At 38.6% G+C, this 19,226-nt stretch overlaps 1 protein-coding gene, 1 long non-coding RNA gene and 1 other non-coding gene across 5 annotated transcripts in view; 2 read left to right on the top strand and 1 right to left on the bottom strand.

Moving 5' to 3' along the window:
* LOC113253323 (uncharacterized) overlaps positions 1–19,226 on the top strand; it is a 30,632-nt gene that overhangs the window by 4,957 nt on the left and 6,449 nt on the right. The window contains exon 3 of one of the 2 annotated variants that reach the window (XR_007189929.2): positions 3,514–3,648. The exons of the other annotated variant lie outside the window; for it this stretch is intronic. This is a non-coding gene — a long non-coding RNA (uncharacterized LOC113253323). Of the gene's footprint in view, positions 1–3,513; positions 3,649–19,226 lie in introns of those variants that run through there. 2 annotated transcript variants of the gene reach the window in all.
* Positions 3,565–3,667, top strand: LOC113253584 (U6 spliceosomal RNA). The gene has a single exon (XR_003315475.1). It is a non-coding gene; the product is annotated as a U6 spliceosomal RNA (small nuclear RNA).
* Positions 8,054–19,226, bottom strand: part of RNF125 (ring finger protein 125) — a 35,127-nt gene continuing 23,954 nt past the window's right edge. The window contains exons 5-6 of one of the 2 annotated variants that reach the window (XM_026496158.4): positions 14,843–14,950; positions 8,054–10,846 (exon numbers count right to left, since the gene is read on the bottom strand). In XM_026496158.4, the coding sequence (XP_026351943.1) occupies positions 10,778–10,846; positions 14,843–14,950 (177 nt within the window). In that variant the 3' untranslated portion in view covers positions 8,054–10,777. Of the gene's footprint in view, positions 12,041–14,842; positions 14,951–19,226 lie in introns of both variants that reach the window. The other variant, XM_026496157.4, reaches the window with a different exon arrangement.

Here is a 19,226-nt window from a genome sequence, read left to right on the forward strand (position 1 = left end):
ATTAATTTCCTATTATTAGTATTTTATGTACTATTGGACAGCTGTCATTTTTACTAATATTCCTATTTGTAGCCTTAGTAGCCCCATTTATCATGTAGAATCCAGCTTCCATGCTATAATTGATTAAAACAGAGGGGATGTAGTACCAATGTGTGCCAATTATACTCTCCCAAGAAGGTAGAATTGAGATCCCTATATTCTTTTTTTTTTATGTTTTTTATTGTATTATGTTAGTCACCATACAGTACATCCCCAGTTTCCGATGTAAAGTTCGATGATTCATTAGTTGCGTATAACACCCAGTGCACCATGCAATACGTGCCCTCCTTACTACCCATCACCGGTCTATCCCATTCCCCTGCCCCCCTCCCCTCTGAAGCCCTCAGTTTCTTTCTCATAGTCCATAGTCTCTCATGCTTCATTCCCCCTTCTGATTACCCCCCCTTTCTTTATCCCTTTCTTCCCCTACCGATCTTCCTAATTCTTATGTTCCATAGATGAGAGAAATCATATGATAATTGTCTTTCTCTGCTTGACTTATTTCACTTAGCATTATCTCCTCCAGTACCGTCCATGTTGCAGCAAATGTTGAGAATTCATTCTTTCTGATAGCTGAGTAATATTCCATTGTATATATGGACCACAACTTCTTAATCCAGTCATCTGTTGAAGGGCATCGGTTCCTTCCACGATTTAGCTATTGTGGACAATGCTGCTATGAACATTGGGGTGCATATGGCCCTTCTCTTCACTACGTCTGTATCTTTGGGGTAAATACCCAGTAGTGCAATGTCTGGATCATAGGGTAGCTCAATTTTTAACTTTTTAAGGGACCTCCACACTGTTTTCCAGAGTGGCTGTACCAACTTGCATTCCCACCAACAATGTAGGAGGGATCCCCTTTCTCCACATCCTCTCCAGTAATTGTTGTTTCTTGCCTTGTCTATTTTTGCCATTCTAACTGGCATAAGGTGGTATCTTAGTGTGGTTTTGATTTGAATTTCCCTGATGGCTAATGATTTTGAACATTTTTTCATGTGTCTGTTAGCCATTTGTATGTCTTCATTGGAAAAGTGTCTGTTCATCTCTTCTGCCCATTTTTTGATTTGTTTATTTGTTTCTCGTGTATTGAGTTTGAGAAGTTCTTTGGAATCTTGGATACCAGTCTTTCATCTGTAGTGTCATTTGCAAATATATTCTCCCATTCCGTGGGCTGCCTCTTAGTTTTTTTGACTGTTTCCTTGGCTGTGCAGAAACTTTTAATCTTGATGAAGTCCCACAAGTTCATTTTATCTTTTGTTTCTCTTGCCTTTGGAGATGTGTCATGAAAAAGGTTACTTTGGTTGCTGTCGTATAGGTTTCTGCCTATGTTCTCCTCTAGGATTTTGATGGATTCCTGTCTCACATCGAGGTCTTTCATCCATTTGGAGCTTATTTTTGTGTATGGTGTGAGAGAGTGGTCAAGTTTCATTCTTTTGCATGTAGCTGTCCAATTTTCCCAGCACCATTTATTGAAGAGACTGTCTTTTTTCCACCGGATGTTTTTTCCTGCTTTATCAAAGATTAGTTGCCCAAAGAGCCGAGGGTCCATTTCTGGGCTCTCTATTCTGTTCCATTGGTCTATGTGTCTGTTTTTGTGCCAGTACCATGCTGTCTTTGTGATCACAGCTTTGTAGTACAGCTCGAAATCCGGCATTGTGATGCCCCCAGCTTTGTTTTTCCTTTTCAACGAGATCCCTATATTCTAGTCAATCTCTATTTGTGCCTTACCTTAGAAGGTATACTAACATGATGGACAGCACCCTATTCCTTTGCCCAACCAGAGAAAGCCAGTCAGTAGAGAGACCAAACCAAAAATGAAACAGACATTTTGAATGCAGCTGAAACTGTTTCACGGACTAAACTATGCTGTCCTGGGAAGCAGAGCCATTGGTTAGACCGGAAGTGGCAATAGAGTTCAACAACTTAACTCACATTTCAACTTTTCTTGGACGTTGCTGGTTTTTTTCATCTTTGAGAGAAATTTAAAGTTAAAACCTCTCTTTTTCTCCCCCCCTCCCATTACTTCACACATTTATCGACAGCCTCTGGGCACATGGCTTAGATAAAGACAACTATAACAAGATTAGCTCCAGCATAACAGGGGAGGCAAAAGCCTGACACCAGTTTTAAAAAGCAACAAAGCCTAATTTTGAGAGAAATAGAAGAACTCTCAAGCAGAAATATACACCTTTCTTTCAAATAACTTTATTCTTTTAGTTGAATCTTAATCTGACCTAGTTGTAATATCTCATGATCCTATAGCCTTAGACTAAATCATAAATGTAATCCCTATCAACTACCTCTTATGTACCCCAATGCAGAGCAAATACAACTACTATGAAAACTTTCATTTAGAACATGGAGAGAGGGGAAGAAATCACAGGATATGTACCATTTGCTGCTGGACAGAGTTAATGAAGCGAAGCAGAGAACCATTGAGTCTCACTGGCATCATTTGGTTGACTTGGCAGTAGTGAGAATTCTATTGTCAGCTAATGTGGCTCTCTGATCTTGCCTGATGGAATCATTCCTATCACCAAGGGAACACCTAAAAGGACATGAGAGTAGACAACTTGTCCAGGGAAAGAGGAGAGGTGTATTTCACTTGCAATTCACTTGTTAACTGTATGGGGTGCAACAATGGCCTGAGGCCATCTAAAGAATTAGGACATTCTGTGCCATTGATTTCAGTGCATCACAGGCCTGTTACACAGTTTGATTTTTGCTGGTGCTACAAATTTGAATAAAACCATAGTCACCTGTCTATCAGTTTCATTTTATGTCAACTTCCTAAAATTAGACACCAAAAACTTTATCAGGTCAGCATGACTGCTCAGTGGAAGAGCCAAGGCTGGGCTCTACTCATAGATAGTCTGTTCATTAGCAACAACTCCGGGCACCACACATACCCAGGGCACTCTGTTTGACAAACTATTTCAGGACAGTATGGGTGAAGAAACTGTCTGGGCTGGCAGAGAACTCTTCTTTCTTTTCTAGAATAGCACCCTGCCTCCAAACTGAATTCCAGGCCAGTGTAGTTTGCAATGGCAGTGTCATCCTATTTGTCAGGAGGGGAGCCAGGGTGAGGCACTGTGGTGTGGCCCAATGTATCAGGGTACCCCACATTCTCCATTAATCCCTCCCTGTTGTAGCTGACAGGATCTCCCACTCTCACAGTCAGCATTTCAATCTTACACGGAGAAGAAGCAGCAAGTCAGAGAACTTGACTTCTCTGCACTTTGGTCTGTCTTGATTTGGACCTCAGCATTATTAGTTCCCAACTCCTCTTTTTCTGCTCACATTCAGGAAAATCTTGATGGGTACATGCAAATTTTTTGTTGTACCTTATTGAAGGTTCTCAGGAAAAATCAGCATAATCTGATTTATGAGTCTGGGTATAATCAGGAGAAAGAACTCACACAGTAATTTGACCAGAGAAACTTTAATATAAATTTTTTTTCACTCTAATAGGGGATTGGTATAAGAAGAAAAGAGGACTGTGAAGAATATAGGCTTGAATCCTTGCTTTAGCAGTACAAGTCCTAAAATTAGAACCATACAGAGAAGATTAGCATGGCCCCTGCACAAGGATGACACACAAATTCACGAAGCATTCTATATTAAAAAAAAAAAAAAATTAAAAGAGACTTGAAATAGAGTACCCAAAGAAGGGCGCCACCACCAGTGGGATGGAGATCCAGACCTTGCTGCAGAGGACCCAGCTGTGGTTTACTGGATAGCAGAGAGTCTCTGTGGTACCACGCTGGTAGAACTCGCTGGAAATAGATCCTCTAGGATGCAAGGGAAAGCTGTTAATGGAGACACGTCTCATGGAGGCATTCTGTTACAAAATCATCCAGGGGCACTTTGGAGGAAGATGCTGTCTGCCGGGTGCTGTGGCCACAGCGTGCTGCAGAAGCTGGAGTTGGCCCTGTGTGTTATGGGAAGCAAGCAAACCGGAACTGGGCAACAAAACCCTTTTCCTCCTGCAATTTCTCTCTAGTGCCCTCTGTTGGAAAGACCTATTATTGTGCCAGCAAGCAAAGGAAAAACATTTCAGGGCCCAGATCTATTTTCACACAGCAAGCAAAAAGAATAAATTTGGAACTTCGAATTAATAGACTGATAACTGGCAGGCTGACCCATTGACATTTTGCTGCTAAGTTTTCTAAAGCTTTGCCCTTCACAGCCATATGCCTTAAGCAAGAAACTTAAGGATAGAGTGTTGGCAATGGCTTTATATCTACATACAAAATCTTCAATTTCTCACCCTACAATGCAGGACTCTGTGCTTGCCCCAACCCCCCACAGGGCCACAGCTCAGGTAGTCCTGCATTTTCTCTGATGATCTGAAACAATGATCCCACTTCTGGTGTCCACGTCTATATCACTTGGGACTCTAAGGTTGTACACTACAGAATCCAAATTGAACTAGGTAATGGGGGAAATGCATTTTAAGAATGCAGAAATATTGCATGGAATCCATATTAGTCAAGTTTATTTGCACCGTAAGTGAAAGAAATCCAAGTATTAAAATGGCTTAAGCAATAAATAGAATTCTCTAGTTCACATAATTCCAGTGGTAAAGCCGAGATGACGTGGGTTTGAAGCCAGATGCTCAAAAGATATCATCAGGATTTAGTTTTTCACTTCCTCTTGGCTCTGCTTTTCTTGGATTCACTTTAGCCTCAGGCATACTTCCCTCATAGTGGTCCACAACACTGAATTATTTGAGTTTAAGATACTTAGTGGGAAAAACAACAATAATAACAGCACCAGCAACAAGAACAAAAACTGCCTTCTTAAGAGTCCAATCAAAATTCCTATAATTAAATGATACAAACCCAGGTTGGTGACTCGAAACAATAAATATCTAAGAGAACATCCAACCACTGCAAATGGGGGGGGGGGGGAAGAAGCAAACAAAGCTGTGTGCCTTAAACTTTATCCCAAGTCTGGAGAGAGAGACCAGTGGGTGGAAAAAATAGCAACAGGGAGGAGAGTTTTTCAGTCTCTATATTTAAATACTTTATTTTTGAAATCTCAAGAACTTTACCAGTGAGATGATACTTCTTTCCTAAATTTCACTGACAATTATAATTTCCCAAACTGGGTGGCATAGTATTATATACACCATGGTATTTGGTTTACCCACACACCAATTTTGTTTGTTTGTTTGTTGTGGTAAAAAAATATATAACGTAAAATTTACCATTTTAACCATTTTTTTAAAGGTGACTTAAGTGAAAATTATCCCTTTATTGGCTAATTCACTGATTTATTTTGTTTTAAAGGTTTTATTTATATATTTGATAGAGAAGAGAGAGAGGACTGCACACAAGCAGGGGGAGCAGCAGAGGGAAAGAGAGAAGCAGGTTATCTGCTGAGCAGGGAGCCCCATGCGGGGCTCAATCCCAGGACCCTGGGATCATGACCTGAGCTGAAGGCAGACACTTAACCAACTGAGCTACCCAGGCACCCCCATTTTAACCATTTTTAAGTGCATAGTTTAATACTGTTAACCATATGCACCTTGTTATGCAATGGGTCTCTAGAACTTTTTCATCTTTTAAAACTAAAGCGCCATATCCATTAACCAACAAATTCCCCTCCCTCTTGCCTCTAACAACCACCATTCTATTTTCTTTTTAATTTTTTTTTTTTTTTTAGATTTTATTTATTTGACAGAGAGAGAGCGCATAAGCACAAGCAGGGGGAGCAGTAGGCAGAGGGAGAGGCAGAAGCAGGCTCCCCGCTGAGCAAGGAGCCCAATGTGGGACTCAATCCCAGGACCCTGGGATCATGACCTAAGCCAAAGGAGACTCTTAACCAACTGAGCCACCCAAGTGCCCCACCATTCTACTTTCTGTTTCTAAGAGTTTGTCTAGATGATTACAATTTTTTTTATTGGAAAGTTGTTACTTCTCTCTTTAAGATAGTTTTCAAACCAGCATGCCTCAAGACTGAATATTTAGAGAACACACTTTCGAAATACTGTCAAAGGACAGTAGGAGTTCACTTATAAGAGTTTGACCTTATTTATTTATTATTTATTTATTTATTTATTTATTAAAGATTTTATTTATTTATTTGACAGAGATAGAGACAGCCAGCGAGAGAGGGAACACAAGCAGGGGGAGTGGGAGAGGAAGAAGCAGGCTCATAACGGAGGAGCCTGATGTGGGGCTCGATCCCGTAACGCCGGAATCACGCCCTGAGCCGAAGGCAGACGCTTAACTGCTATGCCACCCAGGCGCCCCTGACCTTTTTTAAAAAGATTTTTTAATTTATTCATTTAAGAGACAGAGAGCGTGAGAGTACAGCAGGGCAGAGGGTCAGGATAGTTTTGATTAAAACTGTAATCACAGAGATGGTGAGAAATGGATGGATTTGAATACGTTTTGATAATTTGCTGATAAATTCATCAAAATTTCAGACATCCTAATTCTGTACATCTGGGGAGGGCCCAGAAAAAATACATGTGTAAGGGACTGAGAACACAGTTGGCATTTCTTTTAATGAAAAGGAAAAAGTGACTCAAAAGACAAAATCATTGTTTTATGTTTGAGAAACTGAAAGATCTTTCATTTGGTAAAATGATCCTAAACTTTGAGTAAAATTAAGCAAAAAATTACAATGGCGAAATTATGTTTCTAAAAGCTAGTCTCTTTCTGGCTTTTTGCCTCTCCTGGATCAAACTCATGACCCCAAGATCATGCTCTACCGACTGAGCCAGCTGGGCGCCCCTCCCCACGTCTTTTTAATACCTTTTCCCTGTAGACCTCCTGGTCTCTGCCAGCTCTTCCTGGCTTTCTATTTTCATGGTTGGCATTACTATTATATCTCAATATCCAGTTCTCTTCTACCAAGAAGACTGCATTTCCCCCACTGCCTTGAAATTACATCTGGCCATGACTTGCCTTGGCAAATGAAATGTTCAGTGGAAATGACCTGTGTAACCAACTCTCCAGCCCACTGTGGTAAGGGGTGACTGGGGAAGCACATGGTAATATACAAATGCCATGAGATCAAAACAATCTGGGATTCTGAGGCTGGAGAACAGCTGTCTGGAGAATAGCCAAGATCCACAGTAGACTTCAGGTGACCCTTGGGGTTTAGGGGTTGTTTGTAATCACAGCATGACCTACTCTATCTTGAGTAATCTCTCACCTTCACTGGGCTCTCATATGGCTGCTTTTCGGCAATGACTAGCCTTAATCAAGACCCATATGTGGCCTTCTCTGACACCACGATTAAATATCAAATGATTTTCCAGTAATAAGGTAGAAATTTAAATATTTAACTTCAAGGATCTCGGACATAGGTGTTCTTCTGCAATATTTTGTCTTATCTTCAGTAAAGATAATCTAGGTGATAAAGGTAAGTCTTCTCAACCCATTCTGGGTTGCCTCTATCTTTTACTTTCAGTAAACAGTCATCAGAGGTCATGTCAATAACATCTGTGTTCTGGCCTGTACCTCTTCTTGTGAAAAATCCAAAAAGCTTTCATATGTTTGAACATATTCTCATTTGGGGTACATATGATAGCTACTGCCACCCAAAATTTCATATGTATTTAGCAAGGGGTAGGATTTATAGAGTCCCATTTACATCTTACCTTTTAAATTTCAATGAAGCCCCTTGGAAACCGAACTAGTACTAACTCCATGACGCTCAGCATTACCTTGGCCTAAATCCAACCTCAGCGCTATTGACATTTTGGGCAGGTAATTCTTCGCTGTGGAGAGTTGTCCTATGCATTGTAGATGTTAAGTAGCATCCCTGGCCTCTACTCACATCCCTGCCAACAGCACACCCCAGTTATGAGAACCAAAAATGTGTCTAGACATGGCCAATGTCCCCTGGAAGGCAAAACTGCCCCCATTTGAGAACCATTGGCCTAAAATGAACGTATATGCTTGTGATAGATATTGCCAAATGATGACAACTTAAAAAGCGAAGTTTGTAAAAAATTATCAAGATCCATATTTAAGAACAGACACAGTGGATATTTTAATGAAAGCAATGGTCCTGCCATTCTTTATTTCTAACAATAATACATATTTACAGAAGGAAAAGAAATGTACATTTTAAATTCCGATCATTAAACAGATTTGTTGTTGCAATTGAATAATAAAAGAACTCTCTTAGTGACTTTTTAAAATAACTTCAGTGTCCAAAGGTACAAATGATGATATCATAAACTTTTAATAACTGGATTAACCTCACTTCAAAATGAAAGAGACCTAGCACCAGGAAAAGAAATGAAGCAACGACACTGGAGACAGGATCTCTTAGGAGATCTGATCTGAAGCTTTGTTTATCATAGATTCACTATCCAATTTTTCAACCTACATTTTAGAAACTTGGGTGAAAAAGTACATGAAGGAAAACCTCCATAGGTTTTTGTTGGGTAAAAAGACTTTAGCTTTTAAAGAATAACACGTGAATCCGTTTTTCCCTTATAAAGCCTTGGAAAAAATGCATCTCGAGGCGCTATAAAGAAAGTGAGTGGAACTTTTTTGTTAGTAGTCAACAACTGCAAATACTGGTTTTCATTATGCCCCCCCCCTTTATTGAGAAATAGTTCACACAGATCAGTGTATAAGGTTTAAGGTGTACAGCATGATGGTTTGATTTATGGTTTTCATTTTTTAAAACAATGAATTATAAATTCCTTTTTATAAAAGGTTAAAGGCACCGTGAAAACAATGAGTATTTGCACTTCACCATTTTAGAACTCAAAATAATTCAGAAGGCAAAATAATTCAGGCGGCCAGCACCTCATTTGTCCTGTAGGTGGCAAAATTATCCTAAGAGGAATCCAGGGACAGGCTGCAGAATTGCTGCGCTGAGGTTAATAGTGGTAGATGACTTTTTAAAGCTTTACTTAAAATCCAGGTTTTAAAGTTTTTTCAAGTTTTACAGACTTAAAGATGCCTTTTGTGTTGCTCTGAACTAACGAGGATTTATTTTCTGGATAGTCAGTACTGATGCTCAAAAATATATTGTTTTATTTTTTAGGGACTAGATTTTCAGTTTGATTATCTCTGAAAAATTCCTCTCTTTTTGCACTTGTTGTCCAGCGGGTTTTGCTTTATTGGATGACCCATCCAAATTGCAGGACAAGAGCTTGTGAAACTAAAAATCTGTACTTATTTGCCTGCAGCTGTGAAAAGCAAGCTCGAAACCAGTGTCTAAAAGGGAGGGAATAAGGCCCTCTAGATTTTGTCTGGTTTTACGCTTTTCTAATTACCTCACAGTGGATGGCAGAATAGTAAGAAAATCTTTAAAGAAGGAATAGATAATTTATTATAAAAAATTGGTGGCACCGTGATTATGACTACATTTATGTGTAAGGAACAAAGTTCGTAAGTGATGACAATTAAAAAGCTAACTACAGCCGAATATTTTATCCTCGGTTGTTATCACTAGTCTTCATAGCTTCCTTTGCTTGCTTACAGTACAGAGACGTCATTCTACATCCTGGATTCGTCATTCAAGAGCCAGATATGAAAAATAGAGCCATCAGATAACCACTAGTAGCAAGCGCTAAATATATTGTTATTTGAAGAACTAAACCTAAATGAGGGATAGAAGGGAGAGAGCATAGTATGTTATACAAATATGTTCTGGAAATGCTGACACAGTGTGACTTTTAGAAATAGAGAATGGGAAGAGCAAATGAAAAAATTTTAATTGATTCAGTTATCATACTGGTGATGGTTGTTATTAGCATTGTTATTCTGTGGCTGCTGCCTGTGTAAGGTAAATAAAGGAAATGAATAATTGTGGGATATTCTAACTCTATCATGCTCTGTGTCCTTGAAAACCAGGATTCTCAGTCTAGAAAATGGCAACACAGTTGTAATAGAAAGGAATAAGTAAAAACTCTGTAGTACTCAATTTGATTTGGAAGTTTCACAATAAACTCACAAAGTGTTTTATCTTATTAAAAAAAATAGAGATTTCCTACCTCTCTCCTAGAAACAATGGCCAATCGAATAGCAATGAGCCTCCTTAGAGCCCTGGTTACGGTTTTGAAATACCATTTCTCACTGAAAGTAACCAAGCTTCTTAGAGAAATGGCTCATTCCAGGTCTGAGGCAGGAAACACACAAGTTGAGCCTGGAGTATCTTGTCTTCTGGGATAGCAAGGAAGCTAATAAGACAGCTAGTGTAGTGTCCAAATGACTCAGAGGCAATGGTGGTGAGGCTCCCAATGGCCAAAGATGGGACAATTTGGACTTCAATAAGGTAATATTTGAAACGGGTTGAAGCCTATCAAATATGTTTGAATCCATGAGTTCATAACACTGAAAAAAAGAAGTGCTATCTGGAAGGTAATAGGAAGCAAGTTTATTATCTTGAAAAATAGTAAATGAAAGGAAAATACAAATATTTACTTTTTCTTTCCTGTACAAATGTGACCAGGGGTTAACCAAATAGTAGAGGCGGGGGAACAACTCTTTATAAAAGTGTTCCAACTAATAAATGAAAGAGAAATGATAGAGTTAGAATATCCTCCAACTCAAAATAAATCAATGGATGTAGGCATTGAGTATCAATTTCAGCTGACATCACAAATAGGGAGAACAAGACATTGTGTGCCCCCTAATGAAAGAACACACCATGACCTATAGTCTTGCCAAAAAGAACTGGACCTGAGTCTATTCAAACATCTGGATCCATGTGTCAATATCCAGAGGAAAGAATGTGCTGAATTGCACCGTGACTACACAATCAGCAAAATACAGACTGTGGGAAACTCTACAGGCCACGACACCAAGTTCTTCAGTAAATCCTAAGGAAAAGAAAGAAGGGAGAACCTACAGATTAAAAAGATGTGGAAGATGTAGCCAATAAAACAATTTTAAATGGATAAGATTAAAATATAGTCTATAGAGATACACACTTGGGTACTAATAAAGAAACACAAGGAAGTGGTTACAATGGGTATCACTGTAGTGGTTACTTCTGTGGAATTTGGGAAGAGGGTTGATAACTGTGACTGGACAAAAAGAGGACAACCAGAGTGGCTGGCAGAGTTCTAGAACAGTGTTTCCTTATCATGATGTAAGGACCTATATTTTGTTTGGTTTTCAGTATTTATATTTTGTGTTTTCTCTAAAGGAAAAAAATTTTTAAAAAATGAAAGCCCTTAGGGTTTTTCACTAAAAATTATGGATGTGAACACTTCTACTATAAATATCAGTTGAAGGTTCTTAAGAAATTGCCTATATTATAGAAATATTTCTAAATAATAAGCTACAAATATTTGAAAAATATAATATTAAATTCTTATTGTGCATAGTTATAAAAAGTCAAAGAATTAAGTATACGTTCCTAACACAAAATTTATTTTGTTACAGTATTATGTTTTACAATTTGGTTAAGTGGACTTTTTTGACTTCCAAAATTTTCCTCTCCTACTCTGATACAAGGCTACTCATAATATTCTGTTAGAGATTAGATAAGCACTAGAACAGATTTCGTATTTCCTTGAATGTCCACACTTGGTTTCACTCTCCATCTTTTTACATAGAACAAAGATTAGTTATCTTGCTCAACCATGATAGTAGTTATTAATATGTAGCATTACACACAGTATCATCCAATTTGCAAGAAAGACCCCTCACCCACATATCCTGCCTTCTCTTCCATATATTAATGGCTGATGGAGACTATTTTTTGTTGTTAAGTGTCTAAAAAACTCAAGAATGTAAAACAGATTTAAGCCATCAAAATGAAAGCAGTTTTAAAACGCAATATAACAATAAACATGGACAAACGTATAACAGTCTTGTACATTTTTGCCCATCGAATATTGCCAATTCCCCTCCAATTGTTCAAGCAGCATCTTAACAAATGGTGCAATTGTATGGTCTCCTTTCCTTTCCTTTTAATAAAATTATGTGGTGTTTGAGTGATTCACATATTCCAGAAGTGACCGGTCTAAGACCCTTCGGATAAGAGCTTCCTCAATTATATTAAAATCCTACAAATAAAGAAAAATAATTAGAAACACAGTCAGAGATGACAGTTTTCAGCAACTGGAAAATAAGGGTCAAGGCACTGCCTCATTTTGCAGGAAAGCACAGTCCTGAATTTAGTGACCTGTCCAAATTTTCACAAAAATTTGTCATAAACCCCAGGACTTTTGTTTTGGGGCTAGTGCATTTTCTACTTAATTTTACTGCCTAACAATTAACTAGTTATTGTCATAGTAAAATAGTCTTGATTTGGAATTTAAATTAGTCATTTTAGTCAACATTATAGATCCTGGTTAGGGTGCTATGTTCCAAATAAACATGTAATACGGAGAAAAGTCAAGACATCCCCCAGAATTCACCAATCTCAGCAGTACTACTATCTTTCTGAAAAACATGCTGAACACAAAACTCTCTTTCTCCCTGCCTCCCCATGGTCAAAATGGCTTCCAAAACTTTAGGTCAGCACATTCTGTAAATAAAACAAAACCTATTAAGAGCCCTTTTCTCTGCAATCCATCTCCTCTTCTGCAATAAATTGGAAAAAAAAAAAGAAAAAAAGTAAAATCTCTATTGGAAATCCATTCTAAAACATGAAAGCATAAAGGCAAATCAACAAAATCCAAAGGAAAGCCATAAAGCCCAGAAGAGCACAAGATCTGGACTGAATCCTGGCTTGTTCTTAGGCAATTTATTAACCTTTGAGCTTCAGATGTTTCATAGCTGAGTGAGGACAGTAACACAATATTCACTTCACAGAAGTTGCTGTAAGGAATAAAATGAGATAATATTCTTAAAGTGCATAGTCTGGCACTTGGTAGCTCGGGAAACCAAAAGGCAAAACAAATAAGAATGATTCCATCTCACTTCCACAACCAAGAATACAGTTTTGAGTGGGTTGAAAGTACTTGCATCGAAGTCGCTTCCTCCTGACCAGCCCTGTATCATACTTTGGAAAATCTCGAGAAGAATGGACTGAACATTAACAGCTAGAACAAATATGAAATCAACCTGGTTTTTAGAACATCTTATGGAGCTAAGGTAAAGAGGAAGCCCTATGTGTTGCAAAAATGAGAAGCCCTGTGTGCTTCGGTGGCCAGAAAAGACATTATTTGATGCTGGAACCTCTGTTGTGTAGCCTGCTCAACTCTTCACGTGGTCCTAGTACCTCCATTTACCCTCGCCCCATCTCCAGCTGCCCTAACATCCTTGCCCAAACTGTGCAAATCACTTTACACGCACTATCGCATTCAATCCTCACAACAGCCTTGGGGACGAAGTGTTTTTACTCTCCTCACTTAACACATGAACAGACAGGCTCAGTGGTTAAATACATTTCCCACGGTCATAGAGCTGTGACCGAGACAGAGCTGTTACTCAAACCCAGGTCAGACCCCAAGCTCCTTGTGTTGAATCTGGATAACCATAGTGGGCAGATCAGAAAGTGGGGAGAATACTTTCAAGGGATGATCTTCAACGATTATTAAATTCTATCTTGAAATTGCATAAAAAGACAGCAGTCAAAAATCATGTGAAAATTACATGCAAAGTTAAATTTAGCCTAAGTATTTCATGTATTTAGATAGTGGTAACAATAAAATATACTATTTCACAACATGGCTATGAGAGATTTTCCTTCTATAATAGGCAATACCCCTTTGCTGAAAGGGACTCAGGAGATAACACATTACCCTCACATGGCAACACTTGGAGAGAAGCAGAACAAAGGCTACATTAACTTTTCGCTTGTTATTCTCATTCCTGATCATGGGAAATACAGTCATAAGTTAGAACTATTCATACTACATCTAACTTTTCTTTCATCCCAAAAAAAAAAAATTTCTTGGGTTGGAGGAAGGGGGTTGGGAGGAAGGGGGTCAAAAGGTACAAACTTCCCCTTGTAAGATAAATACTGGGGATGAAATGGACAACATGAAAACTAGAGTTCACACTAATGTATGGTATATTTGAAAGCTGATAAGAGAGTAAATCCTAAAAGCTTTCATCACAAAGAAAAAAAAATTTTTTTGGTGTCTATAGGAGATGATGGATGTTAACTAAAATTATTGTGGTGATCAGGTCACACTATGTAAGTCAAGTCATTTTAGTGAATACCTTAAACCTACCAGGTGCTACATATCAATTATTTCTCAATGAATGGAAAGGAAAAAATTCTTAATATAATGAGATAGTTGGTAGTTACTGATGGGTCGTTATTGAAATATGGGGGTCCGTGGTACTATTCTGTCTGCTTTTGTATAATTTTTCATAATACAATTTTTTTCAGTTTAAAAACATTCAATAGACATGAGTTTCGTGTCTCGTGGAATTTAAATAAAAAATGAGGCCTGTGTGTCTTACTATAGTCACTGATAATGCCATATCTGTTATCATCCGTTCAATGGACTGTAATAGCAACTGGTTGCAGAACAAACTGAGCCATTTCATTACTGATGTGATTTCATCTCATCTCAGCTACATAAGCTTTCAACTTTCATAAAAATTAAAACTATATATAAGGAGGGGACTAGAGTAGAAATTAAAATAATTTGAAAGTGAAATCTAGTACCTTATACAATGACTAATTATCTAGATCACAAAGAAAATAATTTTGTGTAAGGCAGATAATATCAACAGTCAAGTTTATAAACATCATATTTTTATAATTTCCTACTTAATGCTGATACTTAACTTCAGGTCTATACACATTTTTTTTTCTGCTATAATTTTATTCACTTGGATTTAAAAAGGTAAGCTTAACACACACCACACAAAAACATAACGTAAAAGTAAAAAAAATATATACTTACTATGAAATCATCATAAAACAAAGTATGATTGACTTGCAAATGTCTTATTAAACTGCCACTAAAGCTGCCTGGATTCTCATTAGGTAGTAAACGGCAAAGTGGACAGAACTGGAAATAAAGAAAATCAGGAGTTCAAGAAAGAATTTAAAATGATCAGTGTCAGAATTAAAAAATTAAATAACCATTCAACAAAGTGAATTTTAACTTTATGAATCTATTGGCCATTCCTCAGCATATTTTAAAACTGCATAAATCTTCATAATATTAACCAAATAAAATTGCATTTATTTCTTCATATGCATTTCTTATACTTAACAGTATAGCTATTTCATATTTATCCATCTATTATTTAAACAATATTGCAGTTAGTAGATGTACCATAATTTACTTAGTTGCCTCCCTCTTGAAATACTTAATGACTTTAAAAAGTAACCATTTTCATTTTCAAGTATTTATAAACTCATGAGAAATTACAAAAATAATGCAAGAGGTCCCATGACTCCATCATCCAGCTTCTCCAATGGTAATACCTTATAAACTGCAGTACATTATCAAAACCAATTAACTAGACTACAAACCTTACTTAGATTTCATCAGTTTTGCATGAGTGTGTAACATATACCCCTAAAGCAGTATATGTTAAAGAAAGAGTCGGGGCTCCTGGGTGGCTCAGGTGGTTAAGCGTCTGCCTTCAGCTCAGGTCATGATCTCAGGGTCCTAGGATTGAGCCCCACATTGGGCTCTTTGCTTGGTGGGAGTCTGTTTCTCCCTCTCCTTCCACCCCTAACCCCTACTCACACCTACTCTTTCTCTCTCTCTCAAGTAAATAAAATCTTTAAAGAAACATATACTACTTTATGACATTTTTTTCACTGCTTTATTACATTTTAACCTAGGGTTTTTTTTTAATTCTACTTCTCCACATTTTCATTTTTTAAAATATCAGATGCAGAATGATTACTGAGAGCGAGGTATGTGTTAGGCATTAAATTAGGTGGTATTCTGGGGCGCCTGGGTGGCACAGCGGTTAAGGGTCTGCCTTCGGCTCAGGGCGTGATTCTGGCGTTATGGGATCGAGCCCCACATCAGGCTCCTCTGCTGTGAGCCTGCTGCTTCCTCTCCCACTCCCCCTGCTTGTGTTCCCTCTCTCGCTGGCTGTCTCTCTGTCTGTCGAATAAATAAATAAAATCTTTAAAAAAAAAAGATTAGGTGGTATTCTTATTTGATCCTCAAAACAACCTAGTGAATTAATTAATACCCTGTTTCTTTCACGAACTCAATTTCAGAAAGGAAAAAAAAAATCAGCTGAAATTTATACCACCATAAGTATCAGAACTGGGATCGAGGCCTCCTAATAGACGATTCAAAATTCTCTGCATATTATAACAGTGCTTAATTTATCTGTTGGGATGGTAACATCTTTCTTTAAATTTAAATGAGGTCTTTATGTAATTCTTATTGTTTTATGGAGGGGGTCTCAGTTTCAGTATGCTCAATATCTATACATGGTTCTATTTCTGAATTTTGCTCTACTCCATTAATATTTGTCTTATTTTTAATAGAATTGCATCATTTAAGTTATTATCCCTTTATAGTCATTTATGGTTTTCTAATGCTCTAGCTATCTTGGTTACTTGGCAGCACTGGCTATCCCAGGATACCACTTAATCCCCCCTGGGACCCTTACATAGTGATGAGAACACAGCTGAGACCAAGAAATATTTTAACAAAAAAGCAACATTAATTTTTTTGTGATCTGAATGAAGGGACACTAGTTATAGAAATTTGTTCACTCAATACTCTTTATGGTGCCTCTACTATGTGCTGAGCACCTGGAATATGGAAACCAGTGAACATACAGTTGGGTTGCCTGGCCTGTGAAGTCAGAGAGCCTTCAAATCCCAGCACCAGCTCTTCCTAGCTGTGTGACTGACCCTCAGCACATGAATTACCCTCTTCCGTGAAGTGGAGGTAGCACCGCCTCACTTGCGGAGTAGCTCCGATGTTTAGAGATAATGTCCTCCACGGGCCAGGTACATACTAGGTATTTAATAAGCACCATGGATTCACTACTATTTGATCCTTGTTCTTGGTCCGTGAGGGAAGAAACTCCACGTGTCCTGTTCACTCCTGCATTCCCAGTACCCGGAAAATAGTTTCCGATTTCATCCCTGCCTCTCATTGACTTAGCCTTGGCAAGTAATTTAATTTTATCCTGCAAAATGAGAATTAGCACTGCCAGGCAGAGCTGTTTGTATTTTTAAAAGATGTCATTTAACATTATGAAGCTCGGTCATTATATTAGTTCAGTCCTTGGCACAAATGATAAATGGTTGCTATTGTTATCACGTAAGCAGATACTTTCAATACTGCATAGCAAGTGCTATACTCAAGATGTTACATCATATATTCAAGTGTTATACTCAGAAAGGCAGTTCAAGATCTAAAAAGGGAATCATTAATTTTGCCCAGGAAATCAGGAAAGGCTTCAGCCAAGCTGTTGGTAACTAAAATGAGTCTTGAAGAACGAGCCAGCAATGCCAGAGTAAGGAGTATCACAGGCAGAGAAATCAATATGGGAAAAGGCAGGAGATCCTTAATGGACAGGCCTGCTTCGGGAATGGGAAAAGCTCTGGGAAGCTGAAGGTAGGGCATGTGGGGGAAGTGGTAGATGATTTTGGAAGGATATGTTGGGGCCAGTTCTGCTCAACAGATATTTATTTGAGCACCTATTATGGTTTCTGTAGGCCCCATGTCAGGAGTCACAGGTACAGAGATGCTAAGCCCTGACCCGACTATTAAGGAGATTCCAGATCTAGTGAAGGGGAAAGATACAGAAAGCCTGGAACTTTAAGCAAAGTAGTTTCTGTTTTTAGTCTGATGTTGATAGGAGCTAGTGGAGACTTCGGTCTTCTTCCGTACATAATATTTAGTTGTGTAACTCAAAGAGGTTTCTTCCAGAAGGCCATTGGAAGACAACCGGTGAACATCTATACTACTCTAAGGATTTATTTTGTGTCCTAAATTGAGGGATCAGACCTGAGGGAGGAGAGGGTAAGAACAGGAAGGAGAAAGGAATGGTAAGAGACTGACTAATCGTCGTCAACTACCTAAGTGTTCACCTATGTTCTCACTCATGTTGCCAATTGGCTAACATCAGCTCATCCTTTATTACGTGCCTCCACTCAATACTCCCAGGCCATGATACTCATATTAGGAATCAATCAATGCACAGTGTATATTCAAAAGATGCTGACCTCATCTCAGTATGAACTGTATGTGATGGTGAACTCCATGGGTGAAAACAGCCACCATACCAGAAGCTACCACCAACGTCAATCCTTCAGAACATCTATTACAAGGGACACCCAGTTCTATCTGTGGTTTAGATTAACCTCCACAGCAACTATCTGGTGGCAAGTGCCATTTGGAGAAGAAATTTAAAATTCCTGAATCCAAAAAAAGAGAAAAGAGACATGCACTGAAAATAATTACAGGCAAATATGTAACCAAAATGAAGGTACCAGATTGCACATCTAATTTAGCAAGAGTCTGAAAGCAAATTTAATAAAGATTTTTCTTCCTTCCAAAACATTTATGCATATACACTCCCACTGCCCAGTCGAGTCACAGATATTCTAAATTACCCACAGAAATAAACCACTGTGGGGCAGGTGGCTCAGGCTCTAGTCACCATAGTTTATGTTCCAAACCAATAAAAGTCTTGTCCCTTCCCTTAAGGAATGAATCTCGGGAGCAAGGCAGAAAATAAGAGACTACTGCAACCCTTGAATCTGGGTGAATGGAATTATGCTCTTCTTTAATATCTTATTTTTCACAATCACTCTATCCTCCTATGTGCTAGGTTCTCTGCCAAAGGTGGGCAGGCAGTGCTGAACAAAGAAGTTATGTTCCGTGACTTTGTGAACCTGATACCTCACAGGGAGAGACAGACGTGACACAAACACCCAACTACAAATTGTGATAAATGAGAAAAAAGGGGGGAGAAAAGCAAGAGCTGAAAGTAATCTGGATGTCATGGAGGGCTTCCCTGAGGAAGTAAGATTTTTTTTTAAATTTTATTTATTTATTTGACAGAGAGACAGCCAGCGAGAGAGGGAACACAAGCAGGGGGAGTGGGAGAGGAAGAAGCAGGCTCACAGCGGAGGAGCCTGATGCAGGGCTCGATCCCATAACGCCAGGATCACGCCCTGGGCCGAAGGCAGACGCTTAACCTCTGTGCCACCCAGGCACCCAAGGAAGTAAGATTTAAGCAGAGTTCTAAAGGATAAATAGGAGCCAACCACTGAAAGAAAGAGCACTCTGGGCAGACGGAACAGCCAGAAAGTGTGGCTCCTGCTGAAACTGCTTCCCTTTCCAAAAC

The sequence above is a fragment of the Ursus arctos genome, unplaced genomic scaffold (genome assembly GCF_023065955.2).
Source record: "Ursus arctos isolate Adak ecotype North America unplaced genomic scaffold, UrsArc2.0 scaffold_17, whole genome shotgun sequence".
NCBI lineage: Eukaryota > Metazoa > Chordata > Mammalia > Carnivora > Ursidae > Ursus > Ursus arctos.